At 34.4% G+C, this 15,974-nt stretch overlaps 1 protein-coding gene across 1 annotated transcript in view; it reads left to right on the top strand.

Moving 5' to 3' along the window:
• The window catches only part of LOC103905241 (long-chain fatty acid transport protein 6), a 38,002-nt gene extending 22,497 nt beyond the window's left edge, over positions 1–15,505 (top strand). The window contains exons 5-10 of the mRNA XM_009286839.2: positions 1,300–1,494; positions 8,910–9,000; positions 9,746–9,944; positions 10,539–10,636; positions 12,882–13,012; positions 15,329–15,505. Of these exons, the coding sequence (XP_009285114.2) occupies positions 1,300–1,494; positions 8,910–9,000; positions 9,746–9,944; positions 10,539–10,636; positions 12,882–13,012; positions 15,329–15,505 (891 nt within the window). The remainder of the gene's footprint in view (positions 1–1,299; positions 1,495–8,909; positions 9,001–9,745; positions 9,945–10,538; positions 10,637–12,881; positions 13,013–15,328) is intronic.
• The last annotated feature ends 469 nt before the right edge of the window (positions 15,506–15,974 follow it).

Raw genomic sequence — 15,974 nt, 5'->3', positions numbered from 1 at the left:
ATACTGCTGTCTATGTACTCAGTAGAAGCTTCACTGTTTTTAACATCCACGATATTTAAAGATTATTGTTTCAGTCAGCTGACCAGATCTCTCCACAGAAATAATTTGCTGTGCTTTTATGCCAGATTAAAGGTGCTAAAATGGATTTTCACTCTGAAGATATACCGAATTCATATTGGATTAGAGTTGGGAGGGGAAAAGGAAACTAGAATAGAAGAACAGAAAATGGGGACTATCTACTTCATTTAGCATAGGTATGTGGATGTGTGTATATGTATACACACACACATATATATAAAAAGTGTGAATACGTGCATATATGTGCATATGTATATAGAGAGGTGTTTGTATACATTTGTATAAGTGTACATATATAGAGGTATATACAGACTGTGTTGCAGTACCAGAGTGCTATGCAGTTCTAAAGGTATGTGGTAACAAACTGTACCTCTATCTATTTCGTGCTGTCTCACTTCTAGGGCATTCTGTATTGCCACCTGCAATGAATAAAAAGGGAGTCTTCTATTAAAATAGGTGAAATTAAAAAAAAAAACAAACCACAACATTTTAGATCTTTTGCCTTCTGATTCTTCAACTTCAATCTGTATTTTAAAGGTGCTCCATGCAATCTCAAGGTTTGGGAATGTATTCATAAAATTAGAGAGTCTCACTGAACTGGATGAACATGTACTACTGTGTTTCTTGTAATAAAACATGGGAGTTGGCAACAGTAAAGACTCAAGACCACCAAGAAATAATGTATTCCAAGTAACCTTGAACAAAACCTTGCAAGTCTTAATATTGAAAGAAATACAGAAGATGACTCATACGCAATGTGTGGGAATGAACAGATATTACAAGTGTGTGAAATCTCATTGTTTCTTATAATCAGTCTGAAAATACAAGAAAGTAACTATAAATCTCTGCTGACTTTAATCCCTTGACAGAAATAATTCCTGCCTTTCTCTGTTCTTCCCAGTTTTCTAATTCCTCTGAGAGGAAACAGACTGAGACGATACAACTTGTAAAATATGGAAGCATTTATATAAATTATTGTAGCCGTTATTCAGGAAATAATTTGCTTGTGCAACAAGATAATAGGTTTTTGATTGCAGTTTGCTACATTGTAGCCGTAGGTGAGCTATGCCAGCTTTAACTTCTTAATTGTTGTTTTTCTTTTTTTTGTTGTTGTTTATACTTGATGTATTTAAAGAAGGTACCTTTTCCCCACAATTTATGCAACAATCAAACGCAGTTATCAGTATATTATTTTAAATTATTTTTTTCTTTTTTTAACAGAAGGAAGGAGAGAAAAATCACAAAGTCCGACTAGCAGTTGGAAATGGAGTAAGAAATGATGTATGGAGAGAATTTTTAGACAGATTTGGTGCTGTTAAGATCTGTGAGTTTTATGGTGCTACTGAAGGAAACATTTGTTTCATGAACCACACAGGAAAAATTGGATCTGTTGGACGCACCAATTTCTTTTATAAGGTGATTATTTATTTACATTGTACTTTGTAAAAGGGAGTGCTGAAGGTAAATGTGTTTCTCAGTTTGACCACAGGACATGGGGCTGCAGTCATAAGTCCAAGGTAAGTTTTCTAACTTAGTTATTGCAAGTTTAATTGAGCCTCTGTAAAATCCTGGCTGCCAAAGTATTGCAGATAGAGCTTAGCACCCAACCCAGTTATACTTTCAGCAGTAACACTTAGATTTTTCTTTAAGTTCATAAGAGTCAGAAAGGCCTTGCCTCTCTTCTGACAGTTTTGAATAGGTTCCGAGTATGATTTCAAATCTCTACTATATTAAAGGACAAAAGAGGAAGTCGGATTTAATACCTATGAAATCATCATCTGTGAAATAAACATACAAGTGTCCTGTTCTGACTTAGTGTTCTACAGATTATATTTAGAGCTGTTTTAAAAGAGTATATTTGTATTGCACATTACCATGTAAATATTTGGCATAAATGGGAATTAATAGTAATTAAAATAAAGTAGGCAGATTAAAATATAGGCAGATACAACTTTAAGAGATATTTTATACCTAGGTGCAATTAAACATATATAACTCAATTGAACTACTCTACATCTAGTCTGTATCATTATTCAGAAATGTCAAAGATAATACAATACAAATATAATCACTGTTGAGTAATTGTGACAGATAATACTTGCCAAGGATATCAATTTCAAAATTCTATGCCCCTTTATCTACCAAGTCTGCTATATTTATTTGGTTTGTTCTAGGTTACTAAAACTAGAAAAAACAAACATTTTTTTTCACTGCTTATTTGATAGTCTCTGTTTTGTATTTCATCAGCTTTGACAATGGAAGTTATATGTCTTGGGGAAGAAGAATACATATTGTTTATATCAAACATGGTGGCTTTTACTTCATCTTTCAGAGTAAATGAAGAATTTATTTCCGCTTAAAATTCACAGATAGATTTTTCCCTTTGGGTCCTATTAATGCCATCTCTTAAATGGTTTGAGACATCATTAAGTAACATGTGTCCCAAGCTTTAGCTAATAATATGAAAGATTATTTAGCAAGGCTTTGTAGCAAGGAGAATAGATATTTAACATTATGCTGTTATTTATGCCAATTTTTACTCTTCTTGAAATAAATAGGACTACACACATTGCCTAGAATGTGCAAATTAACTGAGATACCTATCTATACTGAGATACCTATCTATCTATCTATACAAATCCTGCTGACTTAAGTGGCATTTGTGCTCCTGAGGAGTAAAATGTCCTGACAAAACTTTTTTTCAGAGAAAGATGTAAAAATATTGTTTGGAAATAAATCAGAAGTATCTTCTGATGATGTGCAAATAGGTTTCTAGGCAGTGTATGTTCCAGGGTCCACAACTTCAAAAAAAAAATTATCATCACCGCAGACTACTTCACAACTTGGGACCAGAGGAATTCTTCCCTTCTGGGATAGGAACCCAGACTGCAGGGAGGAACCTGGAAACACTCAGAAAAACACCACAAGAGCTAGTGTGTTTTTCAGAAACTGTTGAGGGCTCGGGAATTTAAGCAGACTGACTCTGCTGATTCTCTGTTCTACATGACTGATGCTCTGTAGTATGCATGGCGGACATCTGGTGCTGATGGAAGTCTCTATAAGGGTACAGATCCACGACAGGAAATCAGGAATCTGGAATTTGGGGAGTCGTAGATGAACCAGGAACCTTACAGCTGATGTTAACTTTTGTTTCAGACTCTTCTAAGCCACATGCTTCAATTATTTTAAACCTTTTTTTTCCCAATCTTACGAAATTTTGCATTTGTTCCAAACCTGAGTAAACTTGTTTTCAGTATTTCAGAACTTTTGACAGAGTTTTGTCATAAGTCATTAACCTTTTGGAAATACCATGTAAAGGTCACAGCAGATAAAGGATTAGACTTGAAACTACCTATTTATTGATTTAATTATCTGTATTTTTAAACAAGTAGTGTGGGGGGTTTGCATGTATTAATAGTGGCACTTCATATGTCAATAACATGTTGTTTGTGTTTCCAAAAGGAAGATTAGTATTTTGGGGTTTTTTGCACATGAAACATGCTACTTTTTCCTCTTTAATGATTGGACTTACGATTTGAGTTAGTCACTGCAGATTAGGAGAAAAAATAGCTCATGCAAACTGCAATTAAAAAATAAACGCAGTTCTAACTGAATACTTGATCTCATTAGACATCTTTTCTATAATTTATATACTATTCCAAGTTGGAACTGTTATGGTCTATGGAAACATCAGTATAGTCTGCTAAGATAATTATGGATTGTCCCCTTGCTTACTCAGTATGAATATAGAAAGACCGTAAGATATTTTATGAACTGGAAAAAGCCATTCATTCCATTTGGCTTGGCTTGAAATCAATTTTATTCTGTCTTTTTCAATACTCTTTTTTCCCTAGAAATAAATCTACAGTAAGTCAAGTCTTCAGTTATTTCCATAGTTTCTGTCATAAGGAAAGTAGCTAAAGCACATTATTTGTGAGCAGACTCAGTATTTAGCTACTACCATTCTCCAAGGGGCTTGAGGTGTATTGGCTCCCAGCCCTTCCCCCAGTGTATATACATTTGGCATTCTATGACTGTAGAGTTTGAGGGAAGAATAAAGGTTGTCACTGAAAACCAGATTCAGTGCAGAGACAAACTACCTCGTCTTGGTTACACAGGCATGGTATGTCTAGCCAGGTCAGTGGGTGGATTATATGACGCATTTTATGTGGAAATAGAACTGCCCCAAATCTCTTCCAAATCAAGGTTTCAGAGACTACTCCAAAGCTCCATCAGGAGGTTTTTCATTATTCTCTTGACACATGGGACGATATGAGGAGATACCCTTAGACATACTCTCTAGGGATTTCCTAAACATCCATTTCTTAAACTAGGAATACAAAGAAAGAGAACTGAGAAAGGGGAAAAGAGGCTTGTGTGTTCATATATGTGATGATACAGTAAAGGAGAGGGAAGAAACTTTCTTTCTACTGGCATAATTGCACAGTTGGAATGAAGTAAATGCAGTATGAAAACCTATACCTACAGATATTGAGAGTATAGTGGGAATAATAGCAGATAGGTTCAAAGTATAATATTTTTAGCAAGGAAAAAGGAAAAGAAATAGGAATGCATTTCTGTTGTAGGTAATGGCAATGGCACAGTTTCTAAAGGTGGAATGCAGACAAAAGTTACAGCTTTAAAAGACAATTTGAGCTCTCAGAATGAGCAAAGTAACTTTTCTGTCAGTCACTGCCAAGGGTTGGGGTCAAATACTTGTGATAAATATTAAGGTTCTACATAACACATTTATTTTCATAAATAATTTGGAAGACACAAGTTAATAGGAAGAAACAGATGAATGTTATAGCAGTTGCCAGACATCCAAGAAGCCACTGTGTGTGAGATGTTAACTCGAAGCAGTGCTCTTGTTTGCACTTGTTTATTTTCACGCTATACTCTTTATATAAGAGGGACTGGTTCATGCGCTTGAAAGCATCACTGTGGTATATGAATAAATCCTTCAATAAGGATGTTCATTTAGAGTCCATGAACAGAAAGTAGAAGCCTCTGAATGGCTTTTTAGCTGGTAAAACTAAAAATGTTTTACAAAGAAGATAGTGTATAGATTAACATAGTAATATAATGAATTACTGTTTAATATTTACATCTGGCATACTTATGTATGTAGTTAATATTAATGATTAATTTTATTATATATGACATATATTATGTGTGTGTATATACATGTGATATGGGAAAAATCTGTAAGACTCTCAGTTGTGTCTATCAAATATATATAAAAATCGCTTTCTTACACTGAAATAAATTCTAAGTGATGGCAGAGAACATGCAATGGGAGAGTGAGACTGATGAGATCCAAGGAAGCTTGTAAGAAGGGCTAAAAATGACCCGTGGCAAGTCCATCTGAAAAAACAACATGTAAAAAAAATATTCCAAACTTTATTTATAAATGTATTTTTTCATTATTTTAAGCATAAGTATTCCAACTATTACAGGAATCTAAATCTCTTTTGCTCAAAACTGTATGGATCAAAATCAGCTTTGAGCTGAGAAACATTTAAATCTTATAACAAATCATAAATCATTTCAACATATAAAATATTTTGTCTTTCACACAGCAACACAGAATTAGTATTATGCACTTTTTTCATACAGTCATAGAACTTAAGTGGCAGAAGTGATACTTTTTAGTTTAAAAGTAAACAGTTAGGTGTAAGCAAATCTTAAGACCCTGGAAAACTGGATTCACAGGAGGAATGTTGGCATGTGTTAATCCAAGCAATGGAAGCTCTTAAGTTCATTGGCCAATGAAAATTAGTGTTGTTTCTGCTCTTTTAACTAGTTTTGAGCTAAAATAATCTAAGGTACTTCAAGTGTATTCCAAAGTATTCTATTATAATATGTGGTAATCAATTAATATCAAGCACTGCTTTAAAAGGTTTTTTTCTTGGCTTTGTTTACTTTGGCTAACAAAACTGTGCAGAGGACCTATACATCTACTCTTTACAGCATAAAGAAGGCATTACAAGTATATTTTTAAAACACTTACAAGATATGACAATACTATGCTCCAGAATTTTTTTTTTCCTTACATTTCACTTTTTTAAGATGCTTAGAACTAAATCTATTAAATGTAATGCTTTGTTTTATAAACATATATTGTCCTACAGAATTCAACAATATCTCATCTCTAAAACAAATAATTAAATAAAAAGCAATAGCTTGTGATCTTTTTTCTCTGATGAAGGTTCTGTGAGCATTCACTGTAAGTTGAAACTTTAGGAATTTCAAAACTATTTTGAAAACAATATTTAAACTCACATATTTCCAGTCAATTAAAAAAAAAAGACGGGTGTGCGATGCTGTTATTAGATAACATCCAGGCAGCATAGTAACAGACAATAATGCTGCAGTTTAACTCATTTTAAGTTTCAGCTAGATAAAGGACGCTTTTTGTTTGGTACATTTATGTGGTGCTTTAGTGAGTAAAATGTAGATTAAAATGATGAATCCTGCATGCAGTACTCTGTGAAAATCATATGGTAATGCTTCAACAGCTCAGGCCCTCTTTTCCAATAAATTTTAAATAATGAGATAAAACAAATGTAGGCCTGTACCCACACTAAATGCTTTGCTCTGGAGCTTTCATTTTCTAGTATTTAATACGAAAAGAAAGCTGTTTGCACAGAATGTATATTGGCATAGTTCCATTATGCATGTCTAATGCAATATGTGGGTTTTTTTCCTTGTAATTATGTATTTGCATGACTATTATTTCAAAAAGCTAACTGGAATAGTCATAGTTAATACTCTAAAGTTGCAGGCACTAAAAGATGTATGCAGCAACATAAATAGTAAAAGTCTCAACAATTTTTAGATGATCTCGGATACTAAATTAAAGTTTCTGAGTATTTATAACAACTTAAAATAATGCATACATTAGTCATACAGACTAATATGTTGACAAGATACAGCTATTGAGCTCTGAGGGAATGAACAGATAAAAATGGAACTGAACAGGGCACACCACTGTTCTAATCAAACACAGAAAAAGCAGAATAACATCACATTTTATACCATTATTATTTATATTATTCATTGCATTTGGTCTGTCATATGAAACTTATTAAAGTAGCAAATATAAATGTAAAAAAGAAAGTGAAAAAGAACAGCAGTTAAACGTAGACAGCCAAAAGACTCTAAGAAAAAATTACTTGTGTTTATTATGAATACCTCCCATTCTGTTCATCAAGAATAATACAATTCTTTATTCTAATTAAGTTGAACTTTTTGGCTCTCAAATTCTTGACTTTGATAAATGCTGTAGTCTGTAGTTATTAAAAAAAACCCGCTTCGCTTTATTCAAAAAGTGTCCATTCCTTAGTTCATGACTTGATTTTGCACGCTATGACCTTGTTCCTTTGATCAACTGTTAAAAATACCTTTTTGTTTCAGGCCTAGGGTAGAAGGAAAACACAGTGGTGAACATTGAAAAGACTTGGTGAAACAAGTTTGTCCATATGAGGCTGAAATTGTGTGCTTGATGTTTGATTCAAGCTGGTATTTATTCAGACTTTCTTGAAAACAAAATGATGTGATATAGCTACAGCAACGTTTCAAGTTAGGATAAAATAATTATGCAACTCTTCATCCAAATTAGTTGCAGAAGAGCAAAGGGGTTTATGTTTTAGCATCCTACCCTTTACTTCAGTCGCTTTCATAATACCATCCTTAAATTATATTGCATTTCTTTACTGTGAAGAGTGGAGGTGTATGTTCATATGTTTTTAAAATTGTTTTCTCTGCTTGCCAAGATTTCTCCAGGAGAAGATAACTGTATATCTTTGGTTTGACTAGTTGTTAAATAGATTTCTGATACACTTCTTTATGAAAAGGGAAATCAGAATCCCAAGCTGGACAAACTGAAGCCTCAGGATAATAACTGCAAACACAGTGGTCCATATAGTATCAGGCATATGACATCTGTCAGTGTCTCTCAAAGGTCTAATTTGGATTTATATCACAGTAGAAAAATGAAGTGAAATAAGAATCAGACCCTGTATATTGGAGAAAAAAAAGTATTGCAATTTCTAGTTTTGATAAGAGTATCTTGCCCTCTCCTTCAGCTTACTCAGAGCCACATTCTCTGTGGTCCTTACACAAGAGGAAGGTTAGTTGTAAAACATAACTAGGAGGTCAGTTAGGTCGGCAGTGTCAGGACTCAAGGGTTCACAGTATTTTGGAAAAATGCAGAACTAACTCTGACATAACTGTGGAACATGCACAGCTACATAACCATGTCAAATGACATGGGAGTACGTCTCCTTCTGCTGGTGCTCACGATAAGACTTTCCACCATACACCAGCCTGAGAAAACTTGAGGGAAGAACTGAGGCTAGTTAAGCAAGAGTAAAGCCCAACAGGAAGTAGGTTTCCCTTTGTAAGGAGATTTAGGCCTTTGCTTTGCCAGTTGTTTTAGGTGCCAGAAGACCCCAAGAACACTTTTCATAATAGCCACCACCATTAAATGTCAGTTAAATTCCAGATACGCTTGTATTATCCTGACTTATGTAGGCTTTTCAACTGATATATGGATCCCATAACTTATTTGTAAGAAAATTAACAAAATTATGGCTTTATGTCTTCACCAAGTATTTTTGAAAGTTACAAGATTATAAAAATGTTTTGATGTTGCTTACCTCCAGGAAATGGTGTAAGTTTACATACAGAGTATTTTCAGTTTTAAATGAAACTACATTCTTCTTTTAGATAAGCAAGACTGGAGTAAAGGTTTCTTTGCTTATATTTGCTGCCACCAGATGTCACTGTGTAGATGAATAACTGATGACCCTTTTTCCCTTTTTTAGCTTTTTTTCCCATTTGATTTAATCAAGTATGATTTCCAAAAAGATGAACCAATTAGAAATAAGCATGGTTGGTGTGAAAAAGTTAAGAAAGGTAAGTATGTATTTCATAGGATATAATGGCCTTTTGATTGTAATACAAATACTCGAGAATTTTTTTAAGAAGCCTTGCTGTTGTGTTACTGTACTATGCCAACATCAACTATTACTCTTTGCCTTGACAAAAGCAATATGATTTTTTTTCTAAGACAGAACATTATTAAACATACCAATACTGACACCAGAAGAACTGAGGAGATCCTTGGACATATTCACAGAAGAGCAATGTTCAAAAGTGATGATGTGATATTATCTCTGAATATGTAGATAATGACATCTGTATTTTTTAAAGGAGGTTAACATAGTGAGATGGTTGCCTAAGAGATCTACAAGAAAGACTGGTGGATTAGAGCAAATGCTTTTTGGTGAGAGATTAAGTGTTCCTGACTAAGTTAGTCATTAAGCTTATTAATTCTTTTTTTTTTTTTTAAAAGAGGTTGCTTGATTATAGCTGTCTTCAAAATACTTATCAAATATCTAGTATCTCTTGATCATACCTATTTTCAAAGTGTTTATCAGATACTGAAGCATCTCAGTTGTATTGTAGGAAGGTAACAGCTGTAATTAATGCCTGGAAGCTGAAGCAAGAAAAACTCATTTCAAAGGTCAGGCAGACAGCTTTAACAGGGAGCTTGGTTCCTGGTCTTGTAAAATTGTATGTAGCAAATTAATATTAATGTAAAGTACAGGAAATGTGCAATGATACCTTAGGTTTACATTCTTTCAACTTCTCTGTATAGGTGAGGCTGGTCTTCTCATTTCCAAAGTCAATGCGAAGAACCCCTTCTTTGGTTACGCTGGCAATAAGAGACACACAGAAAAGAAATTACTCTGTGAGGTATTTAATAAGGGAGATCTTTATTTTAATACTGGAGATCTAATGGTTCAAGACCATGAGAATTTTCTTTATTTTTGGGACAGGATTGGAGATACCTTCAGGTATAATAATTGTTTCTTTTCACATTTCTTCATTAAAAAACATGGACATGCAGAATAGAATAATACTGTTCTATTTGTTTTCAACCAGAAGTGTTCAGTTTATTACTATTGTGATGTAGTTTATGATCTTGAAGTGGATGATAGGGGCTTAATTTTGTAAAAAGTGTTCCCGTGGAGCTGGATAGCTCGTTTCCAGAATGTTTTGTCGGAATTACAGCTCTTTGAACAGTCATTCCAATAAGCATAGTAACTAGTGATGGTTTTGCTGCAAGCAAGGAAGTTGGATACTGAAGTGGAGGAAAATGTATCATATAGTAAAGACTGGTCACATTTGATACGTTTAGATACGTCAAAATTTTGAAAGCCATTTTATCAGATTATGATAAGCTTTCATTGTGCTTTATAGTGATAGCTAATATCCAGTACCATTTGAATTGCAAGCGTTGTCTTCTGGTGATCAGATCAATATACCAACGTGACAAGTGGGAAAAAATTTGAGGTGTTGTTAGTGGAAATGAGTGGAGTTCCTATTAATGTTTTTTAAAGAGGAGGTGTCCATACGTTTTCATGGGATTAAATTTTTTCACATTTTAGATGGAAAGGGGAGAATGTTGCAACTACAGAAGTTTCCGATGTCATTGTAATGTTGGACTTCATACAAGAAGCAAATGTGTATGGTGTATCTGTGCCAGGTAAAAGAAGCTTTAGCTGTATGTTTTTCTTCCCCTAAGTTAGTTGTTAACCCTCATAACTCTTTTATTCCATGTTTTTAACCTATGAATCACTTCTGATTGAGTCATCTGTTTAATACGTAGTTAAAATGTAGATGTAGATAATGAAAATACCACCAGATTGTGAATGAGCCAGTGAATCATGCATTTTTATGTGTATGCAGTGATGTGTATTTTTGAAAAGTTATCTTTCATGAATTTGTGATAGCTACATAATCTAAATTAAAGTATTAATTAATAATTAATTAATTAATTATTAATTACCCCGCCAACGGGGGGTGTCAGTGTGGAGAGTGCCCCAAGGGGGCTCCCACGCGCCCCCATGTATTGGCTCCAGCCCAAGGTTTCTAGAGTCTTCTCTTACCCCAGCTCCAGGAGTGGTTGAGACATTAGTCAGTCAAGGAGAGTGACACCGGGCCCCTCCCCATGGCTGGCTTCTGGAGCTTTCCCTGGGGCATTGTCTGTGCTTACAGCACAGCCACGTGGGCCTTGTCCCTTACAATGTGTCAAAATAAAATGTCAACAAGGTAAGAAAGTAACTCTAAAGGAAAATGTATGAAGACATTATTCTGTCTTATTTCACTTTTCATTTAGCCTAATAAACCATCTGTAAACAGATATATTATAAAACAAAGGACAAGGTGAAGAAGAAAATGAAGAGAAAAAAATTATTAAGAAAGAAGATACATTAATCTCTTTTTAATAATTTTTTTTGTTAATTTTCATGAGATCATCTGGGCTTGATTCCCATTCAAGCTAAATCTTTTTTTAAAATGTGTACTAAGTCTGGCTGGGATAGAGATAAGTTTCTTTACAGGAGTCCGTATGGTGCTGTGCTTTGCATTGGTGGCTAAAACAGTGTTGATAACTTACCAACATCTGGCTATCGCTGAACGAAGCTTGCACAGTATCAAGGCTTCCTCCCTGCAGCAAGTATGCTGGGGGCGGGCAAGAAGTTGGGAGCAGATGTAGATGGGACAGCGGGCCCAAACTGACCAAAGGGATATTCCATATCATATGATGACATGCTGAGTAATAAAAGCTTGGAGAAGGGAAGAGGGTGAGATGTTTGTGGTTATGGCATTTGTCTTCCCAAGCAACCACTGCATGTGCTGAGTGAGGGCCTGCCCTGCAGGAAGTAGTTGGACATCTGTCTGATGATGGGAAGTAGTGAATGAAGTCCTGGTTTTGCTTTGCTTGTGCATAGAGCTTTTGCTTTCCTTATTAAACTTCCGTTATCTTTATACATGAGTCTTCTTGCTTTCCTTCTATTCCCGTCCCATCCCATGGGAGAAGGGAGTGAGTGAGAAGCTGGCTGGATGTTTAGTTGTTGGCTAGAGTGAACCCACCACAAAATTATAAGAGTTTAAAATGTGAAAAAGGTGTCACTTACCTCTAGTTTAAAGCCACACAAGAAAGATCATAATAAAGAAGACTGACTGAAAATCAGACTCAAAAATATGATTCCGTCTCATTTCTTATACAACATTTACCTGCAGATTCCTACCCAGTTTATGCGACTGTCTTGATAATTGCACTTAAACATAAATAAATCAAGTTTCTCACAGATTTTGTGGCATTAGCAAAAAAAAAATGGAAAGGAGACAAAAGAGAAGATTGGCAGAATGTCTCTGCTGTTATTACTAGCTGATGGTTAAAGTGTGCAGTTATTTTTGATTGCTGAAGTTCATTGCTTTTATATTTTACCCATTTTGGTCTTTCTCATAGACCCACAGTGCTCTCCCTTTGCAGACAAGCCAGTAAGAACTTTTAATATATCTCTCTCTCTTAACAACATTCAGATCCATAGTTTTGAGAGAAGATGCTGGCAAGAGAGAAAGGCTAAAACTGAAGAGAAGATATAATTGGCTAATCTGGCAAAGAGGCTCAGCACTCTTGTTTTTGAGAGAGGAATGGTGTTGATGTTTATCCACATTTATTGATTAATACTGAGCATGGGACTCCATTTACTTTTACGTGCCAAACTCATTTACAGCATTATTGCTTAATTGATCACATGAGTGATCCTCAAATGTATGTAATACCATATAAAATATGAATGTAATCTTCCAGCTTTACTGAAACTCGGAAGATGATATATGACTGCCAGTTTATTAATGCACTACAATTCTTTTTTTAAGGTTCATCACTAAAGTGTCAACTTTATTCATGTTTCAAAATTCTTATCTTACTTCCTTTCCCTCAGATCATGAAGGAAGAGCAGGAATGGCCTCTCTTATTTTAAAGCAGAATACATCATTAGACTTGGAGCAAATGTATAAGCAAGTAGTGACCTATCTACCAAGTTATGCTTGTCCTCTTTTTTTAAGAGTCCAGGTAAGCTGCATTATTGCACAGTGTGTACAAACATCTACATCATTTGAACACAGAGATGGCTAAATGAATAACAGAAAGTACTTGTTCATATGTCACTTGATTAGTTTTAGAACTGGTCCTATTTGCTGTCTTCATTAATGGAGTTCTGGGAAAGGAATTACAGAAAAAGTAAATAAAATTTGCAGATTATGTTAAAACGGGAGGGATTGTGTAAATAAGTAAGGATAGAGATCATACAAAAGGATTTAGGGAGATTAGAAGCATGAACATGGGAAAACAAAAAGATTCAGATTAGTAAAATGTGAACAATTGCATCTGGAGAAAATAATCCAAAATCCATTTTATTCAGTGGAAATGAGAGAAGGGAGAAGTAGAGCTAAAGCAGGAGACACTGATGGTGCACAATAAATGAAATGTTATTTGCTGTGTAACATAATGACAAAAGTTAAAGCATTTGAAAAGGTAGTAGGTAAATTGAAAAGGTGAATTAAAAATGTACGTTACTATTGTCACCACCATAGTCATCAAAGTCATCCCTATTTGTGTACTAGTACTTTGCTGTAGTAACTGTCCAATTTGGGAAAAAAAATAGTCTCTCCCCCAAAGCATTAAAAACGTAAATGTAATACAATGGACTACATATGGCTAGAAAAAATGGGAGAGTATAGAAAACATACAATACTGATCATCATGATAAATGAAGTCTGATGAGCATCTTCATTTCTGGTAAGTGTTTTGAAAACACCATGACAAAGGCAAGCAGAAAAATGTTTTTGAAGATGTTTATGAAGGAAGTCTCCTAAGTCTGAGGAGGGGATGAAAAAAATAATCAGGACTACATATGGCTAGAAAAAATGGGAGAGTATAGAAAACATACAATACTGATCATCATGATAAATGAAGTCTGATGAGCATCTTCATTTCTGGTAAGTGTTTTGAAAACACCATGACAAAGGCAAGCAGAAAAATGTTTTTGAAGATGTTTATGAAGGAAGTCTCCTAAGTCTGAGGAGGGGATGAAAAAAATAATCATTGTTTGAAAAGAGAAGTTAAATTATGGAAGTTTGTTCCCTGGGCCAATCAGAGATTGAATACTGATTCAAAATAAAGGGGGGGAAAGGAAAAGGCTATGAAGGACCTTGAAATTGAAATACATGTATATTTATCTATCTCCTAAGTCCAGGAAGATACCTTTTGCAGCAGCATTCTGATACGAGCAAGCAAGATTAGACTTGAGAATGTTGCAACAGTCAGTTTATGAAATGATGAGAACCTAGTCTAGATTTATTGCTCTATAGATGTACAAAAAAGCCTTTATGCTGGGCAGAAGGAATCTGAATCTTGGACATAGCCTGGATATCAAGTATCTGGAACTTCGATTAGAATTTAAATGCCTACATTACAGATGAATTGCTGTTGGTACTGCTGTCGTTAACCAAGAAATAAGGTAGTGGGTGGAACTTCAAGGGAAAAAATTAAAAACCTATTGAGCTTGATCTGACATCTAATCATACTTTAGAAGATGTCAGAATGTTTCTTAGACCAACCAAAGCAGGTAGATACAATCTGGAGGTAGATCTGGAGTAGATACAATAGCTCTCTGAGTTGTTGGAGATAGTACTTAATTTTTAGTTTTTGGAGATTGTTTGCATATACATAAAAATGTAAAGATAATGGAAGAGAGGTCATAAAGTGGGGCTGAGAAGAGGTGGGGAGGATAGAGAAAAGATGTTCACAAGAGATGCCTCCCACTACTTTTTCCAAGGAATACAGTGACACTGAAAAGAAGCTTGAAAACATTATAAAATGTATGATAAAGATCCACCTTTATTTGGACCTGGCTGAGTATGAGTATGGCTGATTTAGTATGTGGTTCTTTCAACCCTTTATTTAAGGTGACAATAATCATAGATATAGAGAATTTACTGAGTTTTATCAGTAAGAAGTTCTTGATAATGACAGTTTTTATAATAAGTTCTTGATAATGACAGTTTTTACTCTCAGATTCTTTATGATGTCTAGTTTTATAATGTGCACAAATGAAGAAGCTGGATTGTCGCAGGCAGGCTGGGGTTACACCAAATGAGACACTGTGATGAGACACTGCACAGTGATGCAGAAAGCAATGGGCTGTAATTTTTTTCCGCTGTATCTCTGGGTGTTTGTCCATAGCAGCACAAAAGTTCTAGTTTTCCAGCGTAATGAGAATAAATAGTATTAACCTTACATCAGGTAAGATTTTCAAAAACAAACATGAACGTGAGCAAAAGAAAATAAGCTCTTCTATTGAATAATAGATCTTTCTCTCTTCTATAGGAAAAAATGGAAATGACTGGAACATTCAAACAACAAAAATTTCGACTGGTTGATGAAGGTTTTAATCCATCTACAATTACTGATCCTCTTTATTTTTTAGATAATTCTAAGAAAGCATATGTCTTGTTAACCAAAGAAGTACATGAGATGATCTTATCTGGGAAAATGAAACTTTAATTAACCTAATAATAGGCTATTAAGGGACAGTCTATATGAGCTACCATATGAGAAAACAGTAACACTAATTACCAGTATTTATACATAGTTATCCAGAATAATATTTTATATAGTTGATATTTACGTTCAGGTATGTCTTGTATCTTTCCTCACTTGATCATTATTGTTCACTAATCATTTTTTACCTCTTCAGACCAATTTCTAAGTAAGTGACCTGTAAAACATGACAGAAATCTATTTTATCTTAATTTTGGAATATAAATGCTGAGTCTGATCATTTTTCTTAGTACTAAAGGAACATGAATGATATGTGGTATGAAACATAGTAAAAAAAGATTCAACATATAAAGATATTGTGACACAAGTTGTTTCGAGAGAGAGAAAATATGCCAGTAACATCTTTTTTTTTAATGTAGTTTACATTTCATATATACTTCTGAATATATATTTTAAGAAATGAAGACTTGAC

This window comes from Aptenodytes forsteri, unplaced genomic scaffold (genome assembly GCF_000699145.1).
Source record: "Aptenodytes forsteri isolate BGI_AS27 unplaced genomic scaffold, ASM69914v1 Scaffold28, whole genome shotgun sequence".
Classification (NCBI taxonomy): domain Eukaryota; kingdom Metazoa; phylum Chordata; class Aves; order Sphenisciformes; family Spheniscidae; genus Aptenodytes; species Aptenodytes forsteri.
This window is presented reverse-complemented; position numbering and strand designations above follow the sequence as displayed.